Source organism: Heterodontus francisci, chromosome 3, assembly GCF_036365525.1.
Source record: "Heterodontus francisci isolate sHetFra1 chromosome 3, sHetFra1.hap1, whole genome shotgun sequence".
NCBI lineage: Eukaryota > Metazoa > Chordata > Chondrichthyes > Heterodontiformes > Heterodontidae > Heterodontus > Heterodontus francisci.
The window spans coordinates 179,668,009-179,693,920 of record NC_090373.1 but is presented as its reverse complement, the minus strand read 5'-3'; the positions used below and the strand labels follow the sequence as shown (position 1 = coordinate 179,693,920).

Sequence of the window (25,912 nt, the reverse complement as noted above, 5' to 3'; positions counted from 1 at the left end):
AGGACCAATCCCCTGGTGAGGCCTGCACAATTTACCTTCACTCCTGGATCCATCTGGTCGGCTGGGCTGCAGTCCCAGCAATGGCCACGCTCCCGATGGCACTGCTGGGACTAAGAGCTGCTGGCCCGCTGATTGGCTGGCAGCTCAACGAGGCAGGACTTCCTCTCAGGCGGGTGGAAGTCCTGCCTCAGAACAATTAAAGCCCGGGGACCCATAAAATGTGGGACGGATCCACGAGCCGGGCAGAAGCGACATAAAAGTTGGTGGCGAATTTCTGTCCGCCTAAGGCAAAATATAGCCCAACGACTTTAATAATAGATTCCAGCATTTTCCCTATGACAGATGTTAAGCTAACTGGCCTGTAGTTTCCTGCTTTCTGTCATCCTTCTTTCTTGAATAGCAGAGATACATTTGCTATTTTCCAATCAGATGGGACCTTTCCAGAATCTCAGGAATTTTGGAAAGTTAAAACCAATGCAGCCACTTCTTTTAAGACCCTAGAATGAAGTCCATCAGGGCCTGAGGACTTGTCAGCTTTCAGTTCTAATAGTTTTTTCAATACCCTTTCCCTGGTGATGATAATTGTTCGAAGTTCCTCCCTCTCTTTCAACTCTTGATCCACAATTATTCCTGGGATGTTATTTGTATCCTCTACAGTGACGACAAATGCAAAACATTTGTTCAGTTCCTCCATCATTTCCTTATTTTCTATTATTTTCCATATTTTCAGCAGTTTATCTCCAAATCAGGATTTTTATTGGTTGGCTTCTCCAAGTTAATGCTGTCTATAAGTAGCCTGCACTTTCCCCACCCCACCACTCCTCCCCTCAAGCCATAGCTGGCCCTCAGACTTCATATCATCTCCTGACTACCCGCTGTTTACAAATGCTACAGGTGTCACCTAATCTCTGCCAAGCCTATGTCATTCAGATTCCTTCTGTGCCTATTCACCTGCATATTTTGGCTACTACTCCTAACCTGAGCCCTCTATCTCCATTTTTTGTCAACCCCCACTTCCGACTTTATTTCTCTTCCTTCCCTCCAGCTATGCCACTTTCTTTTATCTCTCTCCTCTTTGGCAGTGCTCCCCCCCACCCCCCACAACAAATCTGATCCCTAACCCTTAGCATCACTATTCCTTGGCCATCTTTCTCTCTTTCTGACATCCCACATTTGAATCCTCTTTGAACAAGCCCAAAGATACAGATGCTTTATGCCTTTCTCAGTATTCTCTGATAGACCACCATGGTACTCATCGCTAGCTCATCAAAAGCAGTAACTGAATTGCCTCAATCTCCCCTCTCAGCATGTCACTCATGTCTAACCTCACCAACCTCCTTCCTGTCCCATTCCCGTTACCCACTACTGGTCCAGTAGCAAATCAAAATCACAGACCTTTTCCACATTGCCCACCAGAATGTCCACTCGCTCATCAATCCTCACCATTCATCACCATTGTGGATGATATCAATATCCTGGATTGGAGTAAAACCTGACTTATGGGTGGCAACATTTTTCCCCTTGCCAAAGCTTCCATCTGGCAATACCTTCTATCACCCATTCTGCACAAACCACCCAGTGGTAGCATGGCTCTTCAGTATCACCCCAGCATCAAAACATCCCTGCTCCCTGTGTCCTAACTAATACCCCCATCTCCAGTCTTCCTTTCTTCTCCAGGGTCTTTGAACCTGAAGGGTCACTGACCTGAAACATTAACTCTGCTCGTCTCTCCACAGATGCTGCCAGACCTGCTGAGTATTTCCAGCATTTCTTGTTTTTATTTCAGATTTCCATCATCTGCAGTATTTTGCTTTTATCTTTGAACATATTGTTACCTCCCAGATCCATAACAACCCGTCTCATAACTGACGTGAATTGATTGGAGGAATTCAAACAGCAAAACAAACAAAAGTTACAAATGACATGTCTAGGATAATGGTAGATTACAAATTCTTATCCTCCTTAATGTCTTTGCAGCCTTCTACAAAATCGATCGCATGATCTACTAAGGGTCCCTCTCTCCCACATTCCAGCCTATGACACTACACTCACTTGGTTCCACTCTCATCACTCATTTAGTCTTAACCAGAGTGCCTCTAACAATACCTCTACTCTGACTCCCACACCATCAAGAGTCTATCCATGGACCCCTCTTCTGCCTCATTCACATGCTTCCTTTGGTAACATAATTCGAAGCCATGGAATCAGATTCCGTATGTATGACAATAATATCCAGCACTACCTCTCTCATCCAGCATCCAGTCTTGCTTGAACCTCGATTTTCTTCCAGCTAAACATTGGAAAGGCCAAAGCCACAGTCTTGGCCCCACTACAAACTCCTTACCATTGCAACCGACAGCAAGCCCATCCCTAACCACAGTGTCCAAGGGTTCAAATCTTGGCAGTTTACTCAATCCAAAACTGAGCTTCTGACCTCATGTTCTCTCCATAACAAAGATTGCTAACTTCCATCTCCCTAACATTGACTGGCTTCATCACTATCTCAGTCCATGTGTCACTGCACTCCCTATATATTTATGTAATCTCCAGAGTCAATGTGGATGAAATTTCTCTAATAGCACATCACAAAGTGGCAGCTTATTTTACACATGGCCCTATTTTCTTTTCCAATAGTGGGCAGTTTTGAGGTAAATTGTGCTGGTTAGATCCCCCAACTCAAAATGTGCAGTATCACTAGGGTGACAACGCCCTAAATGTCAACTCTCTCAACGCAGTTACTATCACCTTGCCCATAACAAACATATTAAACCCACATTCTCTCTGCTCCCTCCCATCTCACAATTTATTCCACGCTGTAAAAGTTTGGAAATAATTTTCCTGATAATTATCCCAGCTTATCTCAACTACTGAATTTCTGTTGCACATTCAAAAACACAAATCTTTGCTATCATTTCTAAATGGTTTTCTTCTGTCAAATTTCAGTTGCTGCATAATACGTCATGTAGAATTACAGATAATTGCTTGAAATTCCAGAGCACTTCTCCATTAGCCATACTTAGTGAAAGGTTAAATTTTATTGTTGATGAAAATGAAAAAATAGCATTATACAGTCACACAACTAGCAAATATTTCCTTCAAATGATATCCATCTAAGTGCTGAGTTTTAGTTATTCTCTTATCTTCTAATGGATAGTTCAAAAAAGTCTTTTTCTTGGCTGAACGCCTATTTTAAATAGTATTAGTATTTGGATGAGTCCAAATTGTCAAGCCAATTTTCCACAAACTACTACGATACACATTCAAAAAATTATGATGCATTTAAAAAAAAGTGTCGTCTTATTGAAAATCCTATATAAATGTAACTCAAACCCACACACTGCAGAGTATATGGGACATTAATGGAATAGGTCTGCAACTCACTGTTCTGGCATTTATTCATTAAAAAAAAAGCAAACTTCATTGTCGCGGTCAGGATAACCTCAGACTTAAAACATCTTGCCTTTAGACATCATGCAATCTTTTCAGTTGTCTATAGCCTATTGTAATTTTGCTATAGTTTCTTTCCACATGAAAGAATTATCCCTATTTCTGCCTTCCACTCATTTTCTCATTATCTTTCTATCCAATTGTGATTTCCTAAACATATATTTCCAAATAAATAAAAAAATCATTAAAGACAGCAAACAAATGTTTTCATTTACCACAATGGTACAGCTAAGTATTTTAAGCAGAAAGTCAAAAATAAGTCAAAGGGTCCAAATTAGCATTTTGTGCCTTAGGAAGAACTTACTGATGGTTACCAAAAGAACAAGCAAACTTACTGGAAAAGAAACAAAGAACTTATATTTAAAAAGCACCTTTCATGACTTTGCACATTCCAAAGCACTTTAGAAGTGAATTCCCTATTGTGCAGAAAAAGCAGCAGCCAATTTGCACACAGCAAGTTCCCACAAACAGGAAGGAGAAAAGCTGCAGAACTAACTTTACTTAACAACTTCAGAATGCACCAAAAAGAACTGAAAACTAAATAATGTGGCCTTCTTAAAGTAGGTGCAATATTAGGAGTGCTGAAAACCTTATGAGGTTGGAAGATCAGAACTTGGATTTTGCACTAATTGGCAGGCATGTAATTCAACAGATGCAGCAAGCTCAACAAGGTCCCTCTATGGGAGGCACTACTCAAAATTTGAGCCATGAAATGACCTGACAGCCAAACCAGCATCTAATGGAAGCTACTGGTTAACAGTAAACATTGTGGATAAAACAAAATGTCAAGGATTCACATGGTCTAGTTGCATCACAGCAGATGGACAGGGAAGGAGATGGCAGTGGTGAGGGAGCAGGATATAACACAAACCAAAAGCAATCACTTTGATCTTCGCAATGTTCAGTTGATAACAGTTCTGATTCACCTATATCTTATTATCTTGTCTAATCTGCCTATAACTGCAGGCCCCAAAGATTAACAGATATTTTTATCATCTACTTTTCCTGCAACCTTGGATATCAGTGGAACTAAATTTTATATGAGCAAGCTGCATTTATTACAAGTAACATTTTTGTTATGATGAAAATCACCTCTGTAAGGAGTGGTTTGACCAACAGGTATCAACTGTGCCTCCAAAGCATCTTGAACTTCCTTACTGCAAATCCTGATGACTGTTAAGTTACCTTTACCAGTGAATAGCTTTAAGATAGTTTAATGTCTCCTCCCTTGGATGAGACGATACTGACACTCAGTCTACCTGAACCAATGGACATGAAAAATCCTCTGCCACTATTTGAAGAAAAACAGGAAAACTCCTAGAGCTAGATTCTCCTCTGTAATCCCACCCAAGGAACTGCCACCTTGCTGTCAGACCTCCATTTTTTTCCTCACCCTTCACTGGCCACTCTTTCCCCATCTGCAACATAAATGGCAGTCAGGTGGAAGTGGGCTAGGGAAAGGTGAGGAATGGAGATCACAAATCCCTAGCAGATTTTCCTCCTACCCACCTGTGTTATGGGTCTTTCTCATGCCATCAGGGGCAGCGTAGGGTGGTAGCAAGTCCCAGGAAGCAGTGGTAATAGCCCAGAGGCACCCAAAGAGGAAGAAGGCTTGTACCTCAATCACACCCCAGCTCTCATCCTTGGGTCCCAATCTTAGCTGAGGCTTTCAGTGGTAGGATCTTCGATCAGATTCTGCCCTCTAATGGTGCTCCTGGGTCTACTGGTGGTGCAGCAGTGATTAAATTGGGAGCCCATTTAGTGTATTTGATGAACCCCATCCCAAGAGAAATGGGTGGGGTTACAAATGGCATCAGATGGGATGGCGGAAGTCCCGCCCCACCAGAATAAGAATGCTGATCTGTTGTCCTGAACAAGATTGTCTCAACACCACTGGACAAAGATCAAATGAGCAATCCTCTCTCATTGTTGGGTATGGGGCTCCGATATTTTGCTTTTTTTAAACTCATTCTTGGGATGTGGGGGTCACTGGCACAGTCAGCACTTAGTGCCCATCTTGTATACGCTAAACAATGCTGCCACTTTGTGCAGGTGGAGGAGGGAATAAGTGTTTAAAGTGGTGGATGGGTGCCAATGAAGCAGGCTGCTTTTCCTGGAATGTGTCAAGCTTTGAGTATTGTTGGAGCTGAACTCATCCAAGTAGGTGGAGAGTATTCCATCACACTCCTCACTTGTGCCTTGTACATGCTGGACAGGCTTTGGGATGTCAGGAGGCGAGTTACTCACTGCAGAATTTGCAGCCTCTGGCCTCCTCAATAGCCACAGTATTTATATGGTTTGTTCAGTTAAGTTTCCAGTTAATGGTAACCCAGGATGCTGGTGGTGTGGGAATTCAGCAATGGCAATGTCATTGAATGCCAAGGGAGATGGTTAGATTCTCTCTTGTTGAAGATGGTCATTGCCTGGCACTTTGTTGCACACCATTTGCGCCACATGTCAGCTTTGTGCAGTTGAGTCTCTGGTCTGTGTTGTTCTCTCTTTAACTCATCGGCAAAACGGATGCCAGCATTGGAATGGATGTTTGCCTCCAGGCTCAGCCCCAGCAAGGATGATTCTTCATCCTTGGGGACAGCAGCGAAGGCATGGTAGGGGTGGAGCTACATGGAGGAGCAGACTGTTCAGGGTGCGTATTGTTTTCTACTGCTGCTGAAGTTGGGCGTGGGTGGCTGCAGGGATGGTGGCTTGCCTAGAGCATTATAGTCAGAAGATAGTTGGCAATGGCCTAAAGGGAAGGATGAGTGCTGTCAATGTCGGGAACTGTGGGGCGAATTCAGGCTGGCAGAGGGAACAGACACAGGCAATGGGAGCAAATGGATTCTTTTGGGGGGCGGCGGAAGTTCAAGACTTATGATTGGGTGCTCAACAACATCATAGAGAAAGGAACAGGACTCGGCAACAATGTTAAGGTCAATTTGAGGATCAAGGATGAGTCGGCATGTTGATGGTAACGGAAGTGGGGGGTAGGGATGGCATGGATGAATTATTACTCTGTGCGTGGTAATGGAGGGAAGGGTAATGGTAACAAAGAGGTACAGCCTTAACCTCAGGACAAGGACAAATTACCTTCAAATGTGAGAGGGGCAATGCCAGAGACGCCCAACGATGCCCCACGAAATGGTGACAGAAAGTTACAGCTGCAGCATGACCTGCAGCCGCTTGGTTTGGTAGAATCCCATGCCAGTTGCCCTCAAGGTGACTGCTGCACTCTATTTTTTTGCTGTTGGATCTTTCCAGGGATCCACAGGCGACCTATGTGACATATCAACGTCTGTGACCCATAGGTGCATCAAAGAAGTGATCAATGCCCTTTTTCGATATGCCAATGATTTCATCTGCTTGCTTGTAGACGAGAACAAGGCAGCAAGGTCTGTGGATTTCAGCACCATCGCTGGGTTCCCTAGATTGCAAGGGGTGATTAATTGTACTCATGAGGCCATTAGAGCTCCCTGGGACCAGCCTGCTGTAGTCATGAAATCACAAAGGCCTCCACTCTTGAAATGTGCATCTGGTTTGCAACCACAGAAGAATCATGCATCTTTCTCAAGGAGCTGTCACAACTCATACATTTTGAGGAACTCCCAGCTGCCAGGAGTTTTTGAGGAACCAGCTGAAGTAGATGACTGGATGCTGGGTGACAATGGTTACCCCCTTCGTACAAGGCTGATGACACTAGTGTGGCATACCCAAAGTGCTGAAGATAGATACAATACTGCTCACGCATCCACAAGAGCCATCATTGAACACACCCATCGGCATGCTGAAAATGCGCTTCTGCTGTTTTGACCGGAATGGAGGGGCTTTTCAGTATGTGTCACAGAGGGGTATCACAAATAATCACCATCTGCTGTACCTTGCATAAACTTGCAATTACAACTGTATGAATTAGGAGAAGTAGGCCATTCAGCCCATCGAGCCTGTTCTGCCATTTAATGAAATCATGGCCAATTTGTAACGGTCTCGAATTTCACGCTCCCATCTATCCTAGATTAGGGTAGACGCAGCAACATTCTGCAGACAGAGGAACAGAACGAAAATCAGTCCTCCTCAGATGAGGAAGAGTATGAAGAAGGTGAGGAGGACAACAATGCCATTATAGATATGAGGGCCATAGAGAGTCATGCAAGGACATCAGGGAGAATCTCATATTAGCAAGTTTCAGCCAACATTAATCCACTTCATCAAAGGACGTTGGTACGAGAAACATACTCATTGTTGTAATGTAAAAGAAGCTTTGCTGCACTTTGATGTGTGCAGATGAAATCTTATATGGACTACGATGGAAGAGATAGCACACCACTGCAAGCAAAGTTAAAAGGCATGACTGCAGAACCACAAACGTAAGGCATGTCGGTAGTGAACAAAAGTGAATAACCATCCAACAACAAACAGACCTCATTGAAGACTGAAGGAGCAAACAGAAATGATAAATAGACTCTAGACATTTTCGGAGATGCTTTACAAGCATCAATGCATTCCTGCCATAGGCCTCCAATGAACAATTTCCTTTCCATCTGAAACCAAGCGAATGATTTACGAGAGTGCATCAAATGTCAAATAAACAATGTTCCGTGTCATGCACACCAGACTGTGACCCAGATCTTAGAGCCCCTGCGAACAGTGTGGATGTATCTGCGCTGGCGGATGTGGAAGAGCTGACCATCACTTTCCAATCCTCACTGGACACAGGTGTGGTGTAGAGGATTGGAGGTCTGCTAATATTGCACCTTTATTTAAAAAGGGAGGAAGGGATAGACTGAATAATTACAGGCCAGTCAGCCTGAGCTCAGTAGTTGGCAAGTTACTGGAATCAATTCTGAGAGACAGAATAAACTATCACTTAGAAAGGCATGGACTAATCAAGGATAGTCAGCATGGATTTGTTAAGGGAAGGTCGTATCTGATTAATTTGATAGAATTTTTTGAGGAAATAACAAGGGTTGATGGTAGTGCAGTTGATGTGGTCTGCATGGATTTTAGTAAGGCTTTTGACAAGGTCCCACATGGCAGACTGGTTAAAAAAAATAAAAGCCCATGGGATCCAGGGGAATTTAGAAAGCTAGATACAAAATTGGCTCAGTGGCAAGAAACAAAGGTTGACAGGTGTTTTTGCGACTGGAAGGCAGTTTCTGGCAGGACTCAGTACTAGGTCCCCTGCTTTTTGTGGTACATATTAATCATTTGGAGCTAAATGTAGGGGGAATGACCAAGAAGTTTGCAAACGGCACAAAAATTAGGCACATGGTTGATAGTTAGGAAGATAGCTGTAGACTGCAGGAAGATATCAATACACTGGTCAGGTGGACAGAAAAGTCACAAATGGAATTCAACCCAGAGAAGTGTGAGGTGATGCATTGGGAAGGTCAAACAAGGCAAAGGAATACATGATTAATGGGAAAATACTGAGAAGTGTAGAGGATGTGAGGGACCTTGGAGTATATGTCCACAGAACTCTGAAGGTAGCAGAACAGGACGATAAGGTGGTGAAGATGGCATATGGAATCCTTTCCTTTATTAGCCAAGGGATAGAAAAAAAGAGCAGGGAGAATCTTGTTTAGAGATACAGCACTGAAACAGGCCCTTCGGCCCACCGAGTCTGTGCCAACCATCAACCACCCATTTATACTAATCCGACACTAATCCCATATTCCTACCACATCCCCACCTATCCCTATATTTCCCTACCACCTACCTATACTAGGGACAATTTATAATGGCCAATTTACCTAACCAACTTGCAAGTCTTTTGGCTTGTGGGAGGAAACCGGAGCACCCGGAGAAAACCCATGCAGACACAGGGAGAACTTGCAAACTCCACACAGGCAGTACCCAGAATTGAACCCGGGTCGCTGGAGCTGTGAGGCTGCGGTGCTAACCACTGCGCCACTGTGCTGGAACTATGTAAAACAATAGTTAGACCACAACTTGAGTACTGTGTGCAGCTCTGGTCACCTCGTTACAGAAAGGATGTAAAAGCAAAACACTGCAGATGCTGGAAATCTGAAATAAAAACAGCAAGTGCTGGAAATACTCAGCAGGTCAGGCAGCATCTGTAGAGAGAGAAGCATAATTAACGTTTCAGGTCTGTGATCTTGCATCAGAACAGAAAGGATGTAATTGCACTAGAGAGGGTCCAGAGGAAAATTACAGCTATGAGGATAGATTGGATAGGCTGGGGTTGTTCTCCTTGGAACAGAGGAGACTGAGGGGAGATTTAATTGAGATGTACAAAATTGTGAGGGACCTGCATACAGTGATGGGAAGGGCCTATTTACCTTAGCAGCGGGGTCAGTGTCTAGGAAGCATAGATTTAAAGTGATTGGCAGATGATTTAGAGGAGAGATGAGGAAAAAGATTTTCACCCAGAGGGTGATGGGAGTCTGGAATTCATTGCCTGAACGGATGGTAGAAGCCGAAGACCTCATTTCATTTAAAAAGATGCCTGAATGTACACCTGAAGTGCTATAACCTGCAGGGCTTCAGACCAAATGCTGGAAAGTGGAATTATGCTGGGTGGTTTTTTTTTTAGCTGGCGCAGACACGATGGATCAAGTGGCCTCTTTCTGTGCCGTAAACTTTTGATGATTCTATGATTTTAAGAGGCAGGTGACGGTGTACCCCTAGACATTGGCTCCCTCGTCCTCCCCAGAGCAGGAGTAGTCTTGGGCCTCTGCAGTGGAGACACAAACAGAGACAGATTAAGCATCAGCTGCGCATAAGTTTGTACACTTTCACTGGATTTGCACACATGACTAGAAGACTGAAGATGACACTTCAACCTTACGCCTTGAGGATCCTGCCTCACCGTCAACTACTGCCCTGCCTTCCTTCTCTCTCAATTTCAGCAGGCTCCTCTTTAGCCAGTGTCAGGACTCTGATGTCTAGGACACCTTGACCTGTCTTGGCATGCTCACACTGGTTGTGGGTATGTTTGTCCTGTAGGAGACAGTACAAATTTAATGAGATTTCAAAAGATACATCACAACCACTGTAAACATGCATCGACATCACTCGCTCAGGACTGGCTTTCTCAACACATCCAAGCACATCAACAATGCCAATTGTCAACTTTGCGCACATTTAGTGCATGGCATCAAGGCTGCTCACGCAATCCACTGCATGCCTTGTCTGCCTTCTGCCTTAAAGAGATGGAGGGAGAAAAACAATGGAGCAGGTTCGTCAATCTGAGCAAGTCATTGATGTGCTTGTGACACTGCACCCAGGTTCTACAAGTGACCCCACAGTTTGACACCTCCTCTGCTACCTCCATCCAGGCCACCTTGCTCAGGCAGGAGGGTCTTCTGACTCCATTTAAGAGGACCTTCCGCCTTTCCCTGACGGCCTGGAGGAGAACTTGCAGGGAGGCATCACTGAACTGTCGGGCTAGACACTGCCTGCTCATTGACATTCATTGGTGTTGCTGCAGAGAAAAATAAATGATATGAAGTTGTGCTGGATTACAAAAATTAAGGGAAGCAAAAGCATTTTGAATTAATTTCAAGCTTCAATTCATGTTCTTATGCTGAGACTTACATGACAGGAAGGCTGCTGATCCTTGAGGCTGCAAGCACAGAATGCTTTATAGCCATGGCCATCATGGTGCTTGGCCCAGTGAGGGCGGATTTCACCAATGAAAGGCCGTCCCTGCTGCGTAATCCCACGTGTCTCCCATGTCCATCGCTGCACATTTAATTTAGGCTGCGTTTGCTGACAACGTCACCACTAGGTGGCGCTGCAATGGCACATGCACAAATGTAGCCTGTGCCACTAAAACGTCACAGTCTGCGACGTCAGGCAGCTGCCAGCATTAAAGATGGCGCTGCTCAAATAATCACACGATGGCAACCTAAACACATGGTAGCACACAATGGCTGCAGGAGAAGGAGCGAGTGTGCCGGGGAGGACAGGGAGAGAGGGAGCGAGCGTGCCTGGGAGGGGAGAGATCGAGCATGCCGGGGAGGGGAGGGGAGGGAGGCAGCGTGCCAGGGAGGGGGAGGGGGAGGGGGTGAGCGAGCGTGGCTGGGAGGGGAGGGGATCGAGCATGCTGGGGAGGGAGGGAGGGAGGGAGGGAGCGAGCATGCCGGGGAGGGGAGGGGAGGGGAGGAGGGAGCGTGGCGGGGAGGGGGTTAGCGAGCGTGGCTGGGAGGGGAGGGGATCGAGCGTGGAGGGGAGGGGAGGGAGGGAGGGTGGGATCGAGCGTGGCGGGGAGGGGAGGGAGGGAGGGTGGGATCGAGCGTGCCGGGGAGGGAGCATGGCGGGGAGGGGAGGGGGAGGGGGTGAGCGTGCCGGAGAAGGGAGGGAGGGAGGGAGCATGGCGGGGAGGGAAGGGGGAGGGGGTGGGGGAGGGGGTGAGCGTGCCGGGGAGGGGAGGGAGGGAGGGAGCATGGCGGGGAGGGGAGGGGGAGGGGGCGAGCGTGCGTGGAAGGGAGGGGTTCGAGCGTGGCCGGGAGGGGATCGAGCGTGGCGGGGAGGGGAGGGAGGGAGGGTGGGAGCGAGCGAGCGTGGCGGGGAGGGAGCGAGCATGCCGGGGAGGGGAGGGAGGGAGCGTGGTGAGGAGGGGAGGGGAGGGGGAGGGGAGGCGATCGAGCGTGCCGGGGAGGGGAAGGGAGGGAGGGAGCGAGCGTGCCGGGGAGCGGAAGGGAGGGAAGGAGGGAGGGAGGGAGGGAGGGAGCGAGCGTGCCGGGAAGGGGAAGGGAGGGAGGGAGCGAGCGAGCCGGGGAGGGAGAGAGCGTGCGTGCCAGGGAGGGAGGGAGCGTGCGTGCCAGGGAGGGAGGGTGCCGGGGAGGGAGGGAGGGAGGGTGCCGGGGAGGGAGGGAGGGAGGGTGCCGGGGAGGGGAAGGGAGGGAGGGAGCGAGCGTGCCGGGGAGGGGAAGGGAGGGAGGGAGCGAGCGTGCCGGGGAGGGGAAGGGAGGGAGGGAGCGAGCGAGCGTGCCGGGGAGGGGAAGGGAGGGAGGGAGCGAGCGTGCCAGGGAGGGGAAGGGAGGGAGGGAGCGAGCGTGCCAGGGAGGGGAAGGGAGGGAGGGAGCGAGCATGCCAGGGAGGGGAAGGGAGGGAATAGGGAGAGAGGGAGCCTGCCGGGGAGGGAGGGAGGGAGCGAGCGTGCCGGGGAGGGGAGGGAGGGATCGAGCATGGCGGGGAGGGGAGGGAGGGAGCGAGCGAGTGTGCCGGGGAGGGAGGGAGCATGCCAGGGAGGGGAGGGAGGGTGGCGGGGAGGGGAGGGGAGGGGAAGGGAGGCAGGGAGCGGGAGGGGAGGGGAAGTGAGGGGATGGGGGTGATCGTGCCAGGGAGGTGAGGGGAGGGGAGGGAGCGAGTGAGCGTGGCGGGGAGGGGAGGGAGGGAGGGATCGAGCGTGGCGGGGAGGGAGCGAGTGTGCCGGGGAGGGAGGGAGCGTGCCGGCGAAGGGGGGAGATAGCGAGCCAGGGAGGGGAGGGAGGGAGCGAGCGTGCCGGGGAGGGGAGGGAGGGAAGGAGGGAGCGTGCTGGGGAGGGGAGGGAGGAAGCGAGCGTGCCGGGGAGGGGAGGGAGGAAGCGAGCGTGCCAGGGAGGGGAGGGGAGAGAACGAGCGAGCGTGCCGGGGAGGGGAGGGGAGGGGAAAGTGCGAGCGTGCCAGGGAGGGGTAAGGGCGGGGGGGGAGGGGAGGCGTATGATGGAGGGAATGAGCGTGCCGGGTGAGGGGAGGGAGGGAGGTGGTGAGCGGGCGGGCGGGTGAGCCAGCTGTCGGGTGTGCGGCAAGCGTGCAGGCGGCGATGTGAGTGAACAAGCAAGCGGGCGTGGGTGAGCGAGCGGGCGGAGGGGGGTGGGGGGGGGAAAGAGAAGGAGGAGAGCACACCCACCACCAGCAAGGTCTCCCCGCACCCGCTCTCTACCCGCTCCCCAGACCCCCTCTCCCCCCACCTCTGCTCTTTCCGGCCCGGATCCCCCTACCATCTGCCCGCGTAACGCGATAACATTATCTGCGCATGCACCAACCCCATCTGCCCACGATACGCCATGATGACATCAGCGCATGGTCCAACCAGTCTTGGCACTGCGGAACACAGCGCATGCACAGAGAGTAGTAATGGGTAGCGCAGTTGGATGATGTAAGCTGCCGGTTGCTTTGTCAGTAATCACTTTGTTTAATTTACATATGAAATCATGTGTCAAATGGGAAAAAGGAAGCAGAAATTATGTCAAATTCCGGTTCAGCTGTCGTGAATGCTGCGGGTCTCATAAAATTTCATCGATTGTCTGTGAAGGACAGTGAGCCAGAACTGAATAAAGAAAACTTGGGGGCATAATTTTTATTTTGGGAGTCAGGGGCCAATCAGTAGATTAAGTGGATGGGAGAAGAGTTCATATCGGAGTATGATCTGTGGAAAAGGCAGACTAATTGGCCAAATGGCTCTCAGCCCATCCTTTGGTATATTATATTCGAAATACATCAGATTTAGACAATTTGTTCACCAAGAATACTCAGGTTTTTTTTTAAGATTTTCGTTCTCAAGATATAAGTGAAGCTGACAAGCCACTATAATGGTCAACACAGATTCCTCAAGAAGATAGTGGTGGCCTTTTCCTTGAACTGCTGCAATCCTTGAGGTACTGGTACTTCCATAGATGGTGTAGGGTAGGGAATCCCAGGATAGTGGTCCAGTAACAATTATAAGATGTTGATATAGGTCCAAATCAAGATGGTAAGAGACCTGGATGGGATATCAGAGGTGACAGTCTTCACATGATGCTGCTGCTCTTGCTCCTCTTGATGTAGGGGACAGAGATTCTTTTGGGCCTCCTTATCTCGAGAGACAATGGATACGCGCCTGGAGGTGGTCAGTGGTTTGTGAAGCAGCGCCTGGAGTGGCTATAAAGGCCAATTCTGGAGTGACAGGCTCTTCCACAGGTGCTGCAGAGAAATTTGTTTGTTGGGGCTGTTGCACAGTTGGCTCTCCCCTTGCGCCTCTGTCTTTTTTCCTGCCAACTACTAAGTCTCTTCGACTCGCCACAATTTAGCCATGTCTTTATGGCTGCCCGCCAGCTCTGGCGAATGCTGGCAACTGACTCCCACGACTTGTGATCAATGTCACACGATTTCATGTCGCGTTTGCAGACGTCTTTATAGCGGAGACATGGACGGCCGGTGGGTCTGATACCAGTGGCGAGCTCGCTGTACAATGTGTCTTTGGGGATCCTGCCATCTTCCATGCGGCTCACATGGCCAAGCCATCGCAAGCGCCGCTGACTCAGTAGTGTGTATAAGCTGGGGGTGTTGGCCGCTTCAAGGACTTCTGTGTTGGAGATATAGTCCTGCCACCTGATGCCAAGTATTCTCCGGAGGCAGCGAAGATGGAATGAATTGAGACGTCGCTCTTGGCTGGCATACGTTGTCCAGGCCTCGCTGCCATAGAGCAAGGCACTGAGGACACAGGCCTGATACACTCGGACTTTTGTGTTCCGTGTCAGTGCGCCATTTCCCACACTCTCTTGGCCAGTCTGGACATAGCAGTGGAAGCCTTACCCATGCGCTTGTTGATTTCTGCATCTAGAGACAGGTTACTGGTGATAGTTGAGCCTAGGTAGGTGAACTCTTGAACCACTTCCAGAGCGTGGTCGCCAATATTGATGGATGGAGCATTTCTGACGTCCTGCCCCATGATGTTCGTTTTCTTGAGGCTGATGGTTAGGCCAAATTCATTGCAGGCAGCCGCAAACCTGTCGATGAGACTCTGCAGGCACTCTTCAGTGTGAGATGTTAAAGCAGCATCGTCAGCAAAGAGGAGTTCTCTGATGAGGACTTTCCGTACTTTGGACTTCGCTCTTAAACGGGCAAGGTTGAACAACCTGCCCCCCGATCTTGTGTGGAGGAAAATTCCTTCTTCAGAGGATTTGAACGCATGTGAAAGCAGCAGGGAGAAGAAAATCCCAAAAAGTGTGGGTGCGAGAACACAGCCCTGTTTCACACCACTCAGGATAGGAAAGGGCTATGTAGGGGACAGAGATGCTGTCAAAGTATTCAACAACTCATTTTTCTGCTATACAATAATTGAAGAAGTTTTATATAATTACCTTTAATCTACTACAATTTGCTGAATTGGTCAAACAACAACTGTATGTTAGCAGTTTGAGCCACTTAAAATCTATAGTAAGAATAAATGGAAGCCAGCAGTAAAATAGGCAAAAAAGTATAGGATAAGGATACAATAGGTATAGGTCAAACATGGTATTCACTTTTTCAATCAATCATTCAGCACAGGGTTTTAGTTGGACATCAGTAGAGTATTGAAGTACTGGATTCCTGACTCTAGCCATCTTCCTGAGCTTTCTCACAAATGTACTATTTAAAACTAAAATGGAACATCTTTGAAAAATATTATTCATAAATAAATAATGTTAGATGCAAAACCAATTGAGGATACACAAATATTTAGCACAATCCAAGACAACTAAACAAGCCAGAATTGAAGATCTGCTGCAGGAAGAGTTTACTTGTACATCTACAGTTGATCAATACCACCTGCCCAACACTGTTTTTCACTATCCATGATCAACCACAAACTTCTAGTTCCCCATAACTCTGCAATTTTTGGCTTGCACGATGGGTCATTTTCCAACCAAAAATAAGCACTGACCATAGGCAAAACAAAGTCATTGCATTATAAATCTCAAGGGAACCCTATTTACGTACTTCATCTATCAATTTTGCAAGATCTGGTTTTAACTAGGGGTGCGACTGGGGTGTAACGGGAGGGGACCCAGGGGGCCTGTAAAGCTTGCACAGCCATGCCACTGCAAGAATTGCCCCATTTTTGATCACCGGGGCTCAGTGTCATCTTCATGCACTGACTCCTGCCAGTGGATCATTTTACTACAAGGATTACAGGAAATAGGGAGTTACTGCAAACTGTGTCAGATTGGATTTTGCTTTGCACCAATACAGAAAAGCTGTAGGGTAAATCTGAAATCAGGCCTGACTTAACTCTGGAGTGACACTTCCTTGAGGAAGCAATTTCACTTCTTACCAATGCAAAGAAGTTGCAGTGTAAATATGAATCCAGGGCCCTGACAGATTCCAGAATGAGTCCTTTTATGATGCCAGAGTGCTGTATAAATGCACCATTGTCATGAAGTTGCAGGCTTAGCTGCTGGCTGGCTGTGATTTTTCAACAATTTTAATGTCATGACCGTATAAAGATAAGCACACCTTTCAGGTAGAGCTGGGGACATCTTGATGGATTACAGTAATCTATGGAATACTGAAAACTTTGTGAATTTTCATCATAAACTACTCTTTCATAATCATTAGTCACTATCTATCCTGCCCTAACATGTGTTCTTTCTCAAACTGGAATTTCAGACTTATGAAGTCCTGTATTTGGCACCTTTGAAGCTGATTTCAAATTCTCAGTCCCAGACGGAAAAAATTAAATCAAAATAAAACTCACTTTTCAGCAACAGGCTTGGCAATACTTTCAAAAATGTCCTCTTGTTTTGCACCTTGATCAAAGATTTGCTGGAATCTGTAAAACAAGAAATTATTTTAAACTAAATTTTATGATCCTTTATAGAATATATTCAATAAAACAATTTCCCTACTCAGCCTGGTTTTTATACATATCTGTAAATTTTGAAAATCCTAATTTCTTTGACACCCTCCCCTAGCCAATCAAATCCTAACTTCTCCACATGCTGGGAATTGGATATTTACTTGAAAAGAAAAAAACTGAATGGCTATGGGGAAAAGGGACTGGCTGAGTTGCAGTCACAAGAGTCAGCACAGGCACAAGGGGCCAATTAGACTCCTTCTGTGCTATAACCATTTTATGATTTTATCTGCTCCAATATTACCAATTAAACAATTTTAAGAGATCAACAAAAAGTTAAACTAAATGAACCAATCAATTCAAGAAACAGATCCCTCAGCTCCGGATACTGCCTTGTGCTTTTCACTTGGGTCAGCCAGTCCCTTGTCCCCATATCACACCCAAATTGCAAGCAACCTCAAAGGCACAATTACTTATTAACAGCACAGGCAATATCACGAATACGGTTAACTATCAAACCCAACTACAAAGGCCTGACGAAACTGAGTAATCAAGTGATGGAGGTAAGCCTCAGCTTGCAATCTATGCACAAAGCTTGGGGTAGTGGACAGCCATACACCAAGGGCAGAGACTACCATGAATAATAGGAAACTAAGTGGGTGAGCAGCATTCACAGCCACACACTGTGACAGTAAACAAATCAACAAACAATGTTTTGCATGTAACTTCACCTACTCTTCTTAAGTTCCCTACAGCCACCCACCATTTCAGGATACTGAAGCAGACAGGCAATGATTCTGTTTCACCAGTTCTGTGCACCTCTGAAAACAAGTGCTCGGAGTGGCCTGCAGCAACTCTACCTCTAAGAAAGCACCTGCCCTCAACCCGGCACCTGCCCAACTGTGTAGAGAAGATCAGAAACAGAGTGTGTAGTAATGCAGAGGCAAACCTCACAACCTGACACGTTATTCCAACACAGTCCAACCTAGAGTCATTGCATCACCAAAAAGTAGATCTAAGGGGAAATTTTTTGATAAATCACAAAACAGATGCCACACTCGGCTCTCAGGCAACACCTCATGCCAGTTCAAGATTGAGGTAACAACAAAAAATACAGAAAGTTCACCCTCCAAATCAAAAAAACACTACTCCTATGATTAATAGCTACCCTCTATAAATATAAAGCTAAAAGTCTAAAGGTTTTTCCTTATCGCAGCTAATGGTAATATAAAAACCTTGATTTCCACAGTTTGAGGATGATTGCCATTTAACGATATGGTACAGGAAGGATAAATAATGCATGGTACTTACTTAAATTTATAATTCTCTCGTTTGTTATTTATAAATCCATCAGCTGCATCATGTGGCACGACAAACTCCAGCACTGGGCCTCCATTATCTTCAGCTAACGAGTATAGCTACAAAAACAGATACTCTGGATGATCTCAGTTCAATCATATTTATCATGTCCTAAAGTGCTTCACAGCCAATAAGTTAGTTATTTGGGCAATGCAGTTGCTAATTTGCATGCAGCACAATTCCAACAAACAGCACTGAGATAACTAACCAGTTAATCTGTATTTGGTGATGTTTGTTGAGGGATATATGCTGCCCACAACACTTAGAGAACCTCCTGCACCTCTTCAAATAGTGGGCCTCAGTTCAGCAACTCATCCAAAAGACACACCTCCAACTATGCCGAACTCACTCATTACTGCACTTAAGCCTAGATTGATGCGTTCCACAAGAGGAAGAGAGAATGAGGGCAAGGAGGAAAGAAAGGAGGTAGGAAGGGTAGGAGGTGGAAAGAAGGGAAAGGGAGTGTAAGGATTCAGGGGATAGGGAAAAGTAGTGGAGAAAAAAGGAAAGGGTAAGGAATTAAGGGGGGAGGAATGAAGGATAAAACAGTCAGCACAGCAATCCCTCAAGGGGATCGAACAAAAGTCAATGGAAAAGATGACTGGGGCTATGCTGACCTCCACTACCTGTGCTCCCTGTGCCATGAACCCTGAGAAATGTCAGTGATTTCCAATGAAAGATTGAGATACAGACCACAACCCCATTTAAACTTGATCACAGCCAAATCAAGGTTGCTCAAAATGTGAGTTTTACCAAATTTTAAGAGGACTAAAATTATAAAAGGTGGAAAATTACAGGAACCCAATTAATTAGGCAGCCTTACAATGTGGAAAACATCAAGAAAGATGGAATTTCTTTAAAGCCCTCCTTATGTAAAAGGAAGCTATGTATGTCTCCAGAGTTTAAAAGGTCACATGGTAAAACCAAGCCAAATAGTCTAACTGATCATGTTCAAAGACAAATCAGACTGAAGTAGAAATATTTTACAGCCTTAAAGAAAATAGTTCTCAGGAGAATAGTATCAATCTCAATTAAAGGCAATGAACACTGATATCACAACAGCCACTTGGGCACTGGAGATGATGACAGTAGATTACTGTGGTAGTAATAGCAAGGTCTTTTGCAGTTATTTTAGGAGTCAAGAGGACCATTAAACAATTCCTCAGAGCAGATTTGGGTGGACTCCCAGGATAGTGGTTTTAAATGGGTATTTTTCATCTGTCTTCACCATAGAGGATGATGCTATGTTAACTATAATATATCATTGGGTTGCTACTAAAGTTGAAAGTGCAAAACTGAAGGCAGATATAGTCCTGGCTAAGTTAAAGGATCTCCCAAAAAAAGACTGTGCTGCTGACCATGATGGCATTCAAACAAGGATGGTTAAAGAAATGAGTCCCTTAAAGCCGTCACTGATTCCACACACCACCTGCTTTGTGGTTAGGTTTGACATGACAATGCATTGAGATCCTGCTGTATGCAATTTGGCAACTGCATTGCCCAAACAACAGTAATTCATTGGCAGTGAAATGTTTGATTCCTGTGATGGGGATTGAACCCACAAGAGGAGAAGGTGAGGAGGATAGAAAGAAGGAAAAGTAGGGAATGTCAGAGGTGGGAAGAAGGGACAGAGAATATAAGGGTTCAGAGGATAGAAGAAAGGAGGGGAGAAATTTGGCAGCACATGAGTCCCATGGACTGGCACCACATGGTGCCAATATTTAAAATGAGCACCAAGTCAAAACCAGGAAATTACAGGTCCATTTTGATGACTTTGGCTACATGCAAAGTGCTTGAAGGGATCATTAGAGACTGCAACTTGGTTGAATTTTTTGAACGAGTTACTGCAACAACTTGCATTTTTATAGCATCTTTTAACACAGTAAATGCAGCCCAAGGCACCTCACAGAAGCGTTATCAAACAAAATTTGACACTGAACCACAGAGAGATATTAGAACAGGTGACTGAAAGCTTGGCCCAGGTTTACAAAAGCAGCTTAAAAGGAGAGAGAGGTAGAGAATTGGAAAGGTTTAGGGAGGGAGCTCCAAGGAGCCTAGACAGCTGACTGCATGGCAACCAACGGTATAGTGATATAATTCATGGATGTGCAAAAGGCCAGAATTGGAGGAGCACAATGATCTCTAAGGATGGTATGGCTGGAGGAGGTTACACAGATAGGGAAGGGTAAGGCCGTGGAGGGATTTGAAAACAAAGATGAAGATTTTAAAATCAAGGTGTTGCTGCAGGTTAGCAAGAACAGGGTGATGGGTGAACGAGTCTTGGTATGAGTTACGATACAGACAACAGCGTTTTAGATGATTTCAGGTTTATGGAGGGTGTAAGGCCAGCCAGGAAAACACTGGAATAGTCAACAGACGTAACAAACACATGGATGAGAGTTTCAGCAGGGACAGAGACAGGCGATATTACACAGGTGGATGTAGGCTGCCTTGGTGATGGACAGGCTACAGGCTGTGGGGTTAGAAATTCAGTTCAAGGTCAATTAGGTGTCCGAGGTTGTAAGTAGTCCAGTTTAGCTTCAGATAGCGCATAGAGTCAGTGGCTAGGGAACAGAGTTTGTTGTGGGGACTGAAGGCAACGTCTTCAATCTTTCCAATATTTAATTGGAGAAGTTTCTGTTCAGCCATTTTGGATGTCAGACAAGCAGCATGACAAATCAGAGGCAATGGAGGGGGTTGAAAGAGGTGTTGGTGAGGTAGAGCTCAGCATCATAACGGAATCTGACCTTGTGCCTTCAAATGATGATGTGGATTAGGGAAAAAGGGAACCAAGTTCTTCAGGCCTTAAAGGTGTAGCACAGGAAGAGAAGCCATTGAAACAGATTCTTTGGCTGCAACTGGCTTGATAGGGATGGAATAAAAACAAGAAATACTGGAAATACTCAGCAGGTCTGGTTGCATCTGTGAAGGGAGAAACAGAGTTAATGTTTCAGGTCAGTGACCCTTCTTCAGAACTGGCAAATATTAGAAATATGAAAGGTTATAAGCAAGTAAAGCAGGGGTGGGGCAAGAGATAACAAAGGAGGTGTAGATAGGACAAGGTCACAGAATAGCTGAGCAGAAGGTCATGGAGCAAAGGCAAACAATATGTTAATGGTGTGTTGAAAGACAAAGCATTAGAACAGATAGGTTGTTAACGGACTGAAAATGGAATAGCTGCAAGTACAAACATTAAAAAAAGTGGGTAAGCAAACTGAACAAACTAAGATGAAATAAAATAAAATAAACACAAAAAAAAACTAAAAATAAAAGTAAAATGGGGGGCCCGTCATGCTCTGAAATTATTGAACTCAATGTTCAGTCCGGCAGGCTGTAGTGTGCCTAATCAGTAAATGAGATACTGTTCCTCGAGCTTGCGTTGATGTTCACTGGAACACTGCAGCAATCCCAGGACAGAGATGGGAGCATGAGAGCGGGGGTGGGGATGGAGCGTTGAAATGGCAAGCAACCGGAAGCTTGGGGTCATGCTTTCGGACTGAGCGGAGGTGTTCCGCAAAGCGGTCACCCAGTCTGCGTTTGGTCTCCCCAATGTGGAGGAGACCACATTGTGAGCAGCGAATACAGTATAGTACACTGAAAGAAGTACAAGCAAATCGCTGCTTCACCTGAAAGGACTGTTTAGGGCCTGGGATAGTGAGGAGAGAGGAGGTAAATGGGCAGGTATTACACCTCCTGCGATTGCAGGGGAAGGTGCCATGGGAAGGGGATGAGGTGGTGGGGGTAATGGAAGAGTGGGCCAGGGTGTCGCGGAAGGAATGATCCCTTTGTAATGCTGACAGAGAAGGGGGGGGGAAAGAGATGTGTTTGGTAGTGGCATCATGCCGGAGGTGGCAGAAATGGCAGAGGATGATCCTTTGGATATGGAGGCTGATGGGGTGGAAAGTGAGGACAACGGAAACCCTGTCACGGTTCTGGGACTGAGGAGAAGGGGTGAGGGTAGAGGTGCGGGAAATGGGCCAGACATGGTTGAGGGCCCTGTCAACCACAGTGGGGGGGGGGAATCCTCGTTTGAGGAAAAAGGAAGACATATCAGAAGCGCCGTCATGGAAGGTAGCATCATCGGAGCAGATGCGTCGGAGCCGGAGATACTGGGAGAATGGAATGGAGTCCTTACAGGAGGCAGGGTGTGAAGAAGTGTAGTCGAGGTAGCTATGAGAGTCGGTGGGCTTATAATGGATATTAGTAGACAGTCTATCCCCGGAGATGGAGACAGAGGAAGGGAAGGGAAGTGTCAGAGATGGACCATGTAAAGGAGAGAGAAGGGTGGAAATTAGAAGCAAAGTTGATCAACTTTTCCAGTTCGGGGTGGGAGCAGGAAACGGCACCGATACAGTCATCAATGTACTGGAAAAAGAGTTGGGGGAGGGGGCCGGAGTAGGACTGGAACAAGGAATGTTCGACATATCCCACAAAAAGACAGGCATAACTAGGACCCATGCAGGTACCCATAGCAACACCTCTAACTTGAAGGAAGTGAGTGGAGTTGAAGGAGATGTAGTTCAATGTAAGAACAAGTTCAGCCAGGTGGTGGATGGGGACTGGTTGGGCCTCTATTCAAGGAAGAAGCGGAGAGCCCTCAAACCATTCTGGTGGGGGATGGAGGTGTAGAGAGATTGGCCGTCCATAGTAAAGAGGAGGCGGTTGGGGCTAGGAAATTGGAAATTGTCAAAATGACGTAGGGCGTCAGAGGAGTCACGGATGTAGGTGGGAAGAGACTGGACCAGGGGAGAAAAGATAGAGTCAAGATAGGAAGAAATAAGTTCAGTGGGGCAGGTGCAGGCTGACACAATGGGTCTGCTGGGACAGTCCTGTTTGTGGATTTTGGGAAGGAGGTAGAAGCGGGCTGTTCGGGGTTGCGCGTCTAGGAGGTTGGAAGGTGTAGAGGGAAGATCTCCAGAAGAGATGAGGTCAGTGACAGTCCTGTGGACAGTAGCTTGATGTTCGGTGGTGGGGTCATGGTCCAGAGGAGGTTTTCAGAGCATGACGGGGGCCCCCATTTTACTTTTATTTTTAGTTATTCTTTTTTCTTTTTTATATTTTTTTGTGTTTATTTTATTTCATAGTTTGTTCAGTTTGCTTACCCACTGTTTTTTTTCTTGTTTGTATTTGCGGCTGTTCAATTTCCAGTCTGTTAACACCCTATCTGTACAATATGTCTTTCAACATATTGTTTGCCTTTGCTCCATGGTCAGCTATTCTGTGACCTTGTCCTATCTACACCTTCTCCTTTATTATCTCTTGCCCCACCCCTGCTTTACTTGCTTATAACCTTTCACATTTCTAATATTTGCAGTTCTGAAGAAGGGTCACTGACCTGAAACGTTAACTCTACTTCTCTCTTCACAGATGCTGCCAGACCTGCTGAGTATTTCCAGCATTTCTTGTTATTATTTCAGATTTCCAGCATCTGCAGTATTTTGCTTTTATTGATAGGGATGGAACCAGGTGAAGTCAGTCTCACCTCGCATTGGAGATGTAGCATTAGTTTGCACCAAGAGGTTGGTGGATGCAGGGTGGCAGAGCATAAGGTATTCAAAAAGCCTTTAACAAGTTGTCACATATTAGGCTACTTAATAAAGCTAAATCATGAGAGATAAGAGTGCAAATTTTGAATGAATAAGGAATTCATGGTCAGAAGGACTGAGCTGGTGGTTCCGCATGAAGACCAGATAGTAGCAGAGCTCAAGGAAGGGGGGGGGGCAAGACGGCGGGGGGAGGGGGGCGAAGACGACGGGGGGAGGGGGGCGAAGACGGCGGGGGGGGGGCAAGACGGCGGGGGGGGGGCAAGACGGCTGGGGGGGGGCAAGACGGCTGGGGGGGGCAAGACGGCTGGGGGGGGGCAAGACGGCTGGGGGGGGGCAAGACGGCTGGGGGGGGGCAAGACGGCTGGGGGGGGGCAAGACGGCTGGGGGGGGGCAAGACGGCTGGGGGGGGGCAAGACGGCTGGGGGGGGGCAAGACGGCTGGGGGGGGGGGAAGGGAAGGGAAAACGACGCCGGGGGTGGGGGGGGGGGGAGGAAGGGAAGACGACGCCGGGGGGAGAGAGGGGGAGGGTGGAAGAGGGGGGGGAGGGGGGTGAGAGGGGGAGGGGGGGCGAGAGGGTGGGAGGGGGAGGGGGGGCGAGAGGGTGGGAGGGGGAGGGGGGGCGAGAGGGTGGGAGGGGGAGGGGGGGTGAGAGGGTGGGAGGGGGAGGGGGGTGAGAGGGTGGGAGGGGGAGGGGGGTGAGAGGGTGGGAGGGGGGTGAGAGGGGGAGGAGGGTGCGATGGTGGGGGGGGGAGGGGGGTGAGAGGGTGGGAGGCTGAGGGGGTTCAGAGAGTGGGAGGGGGAGGGGGAGGGGAGTGGGAGGGGGAGGGGGAGGGGGGTGAGAGGGGGAGGGGGTGGGAGGGGGTGAGAGGGGGAGGGGGGTGGGAGGGGGTGAGAGGGGGAGGGGGGTGAGAGGGGGGTGGGAGGGGGAGGGGGGTGGGAGGGGGTGAGAGGGGGAGGGGGGTGAGAGGGTGGGGGGGGAGTGGAGTAGACGGGCGGGCAGTGGGAAAGGGATGAGTGAGTTGGGGAGTGGGGGATGATGCGCTGAGAACAGCAAGGGACCAGATGGATCGATCAGCTAACCTCCCCTGCTTCCTACTGGACAGTTCCTGGAGCCGGATGAAACTGCAGTGCCGATCCGGCCCATGAATGCTGCTCCTTTCTCCGGACAGCAACAACTTCCCTTCGCACACTCACCGCACTCGGCTTCCGCGTGGGCCGGAGCCGCGCGTAGATCTGAATCGTCTGCTTCACCATGGCCTAAAAGCGACAACGGCTTCTCCACCAAACTCCGTTTGCCTAACAACCACCACAGCTAAACTACCCAGAACCGCCACCACAGCAGCAGCATCAACCTCGCCAAATGGTTGCTTTGACGCTGGTTTCAAGAGACTTTTCCAAGTATCGTGGCTGTTCATTGGTTGCAAGGTGAGAAATGGGCGGCCCGTGCAGTGGTTCGTGCCAACTGAAGGCAGCACGTGCCGGGCTGCAGCTTGGAGCACGAGGGCTTCTCTCAGGGATTGTGTGCAACACAGCTCAGTGTGATACTGGATCCAAACAGTTCACTCAATGCAACACAGCTCAGTGTGATACTGGATCCAAACAGTTCACACATTGCAACACAGCTCAGTGTGATACTGGATCCAAACAGTTCACACATTGCAACACAGCTCAGTGTGATACTGGATCCAAACAGTTCACACATTGCAACACAGCTCAGTGTGATACTGGATCCAAACAGTTCACACATTGCAACACAGCTCAGTGTGATACTGGATCCAAACAGTTCACACATTGCAACACAGCTCAGTGTGATACTGGATCCAAACAGTTCACACATTGCAACACAGCTCAGTGTGATACTGGATCCAAACAGTTCACACATTGCAACACAGCTCAGTGTGATACTGGATCCAAACAGTTCACACATTGCAACACAGCTCAGTGTGATACTGGATCCAAACAGTTCACTCAATGCAACACAGCTCAGTGTGATACTGGATCCAAACAGTTCACTCAATGCAAC

The 25,912-nt window shown here is 47.6% G+C and overlaps 1 protein-coding gene across 6 annotated transcripts in view; it reads right to left on the bottom strand.

Annotated features, from left to right (window-relative positions):
* The window catches only part of kif6 (kinesin family member 6), a 775,022-nt gene extending 749,791 nt beyond the window's left edge, over window positions 1-25,231 (bottom strand). For all 6 annotated transcript variants that reach the window (XR_010973257.1, XM_068027794.1, XM_068027795.1 and 3 more), the window contains exons 1-3: window positions 25,084-25,231; window positions 18,296-18,402; window positions 16,886-16,960 (exon numbers count right to left, since the gene is read on the bottom strand). Coding sequence is in view for 5 of the 6 variants with exons in the window: in XM_068027794.1 (XP_067883895.1) it covers window positions 16,886-16,960; window positions 18,296-18,402; window positions 25,084-25,143 (242 nt within the window). In the remaining variant the exon portion in view is untranslated. The remainder of the gene's footprint in view (window positions 1-16,885; window positions 16,961-18,295; window positions 18,403-25,083) is intronic.
* Window positions 25,232-25,912: the final 681 nt, after the last annotated feature.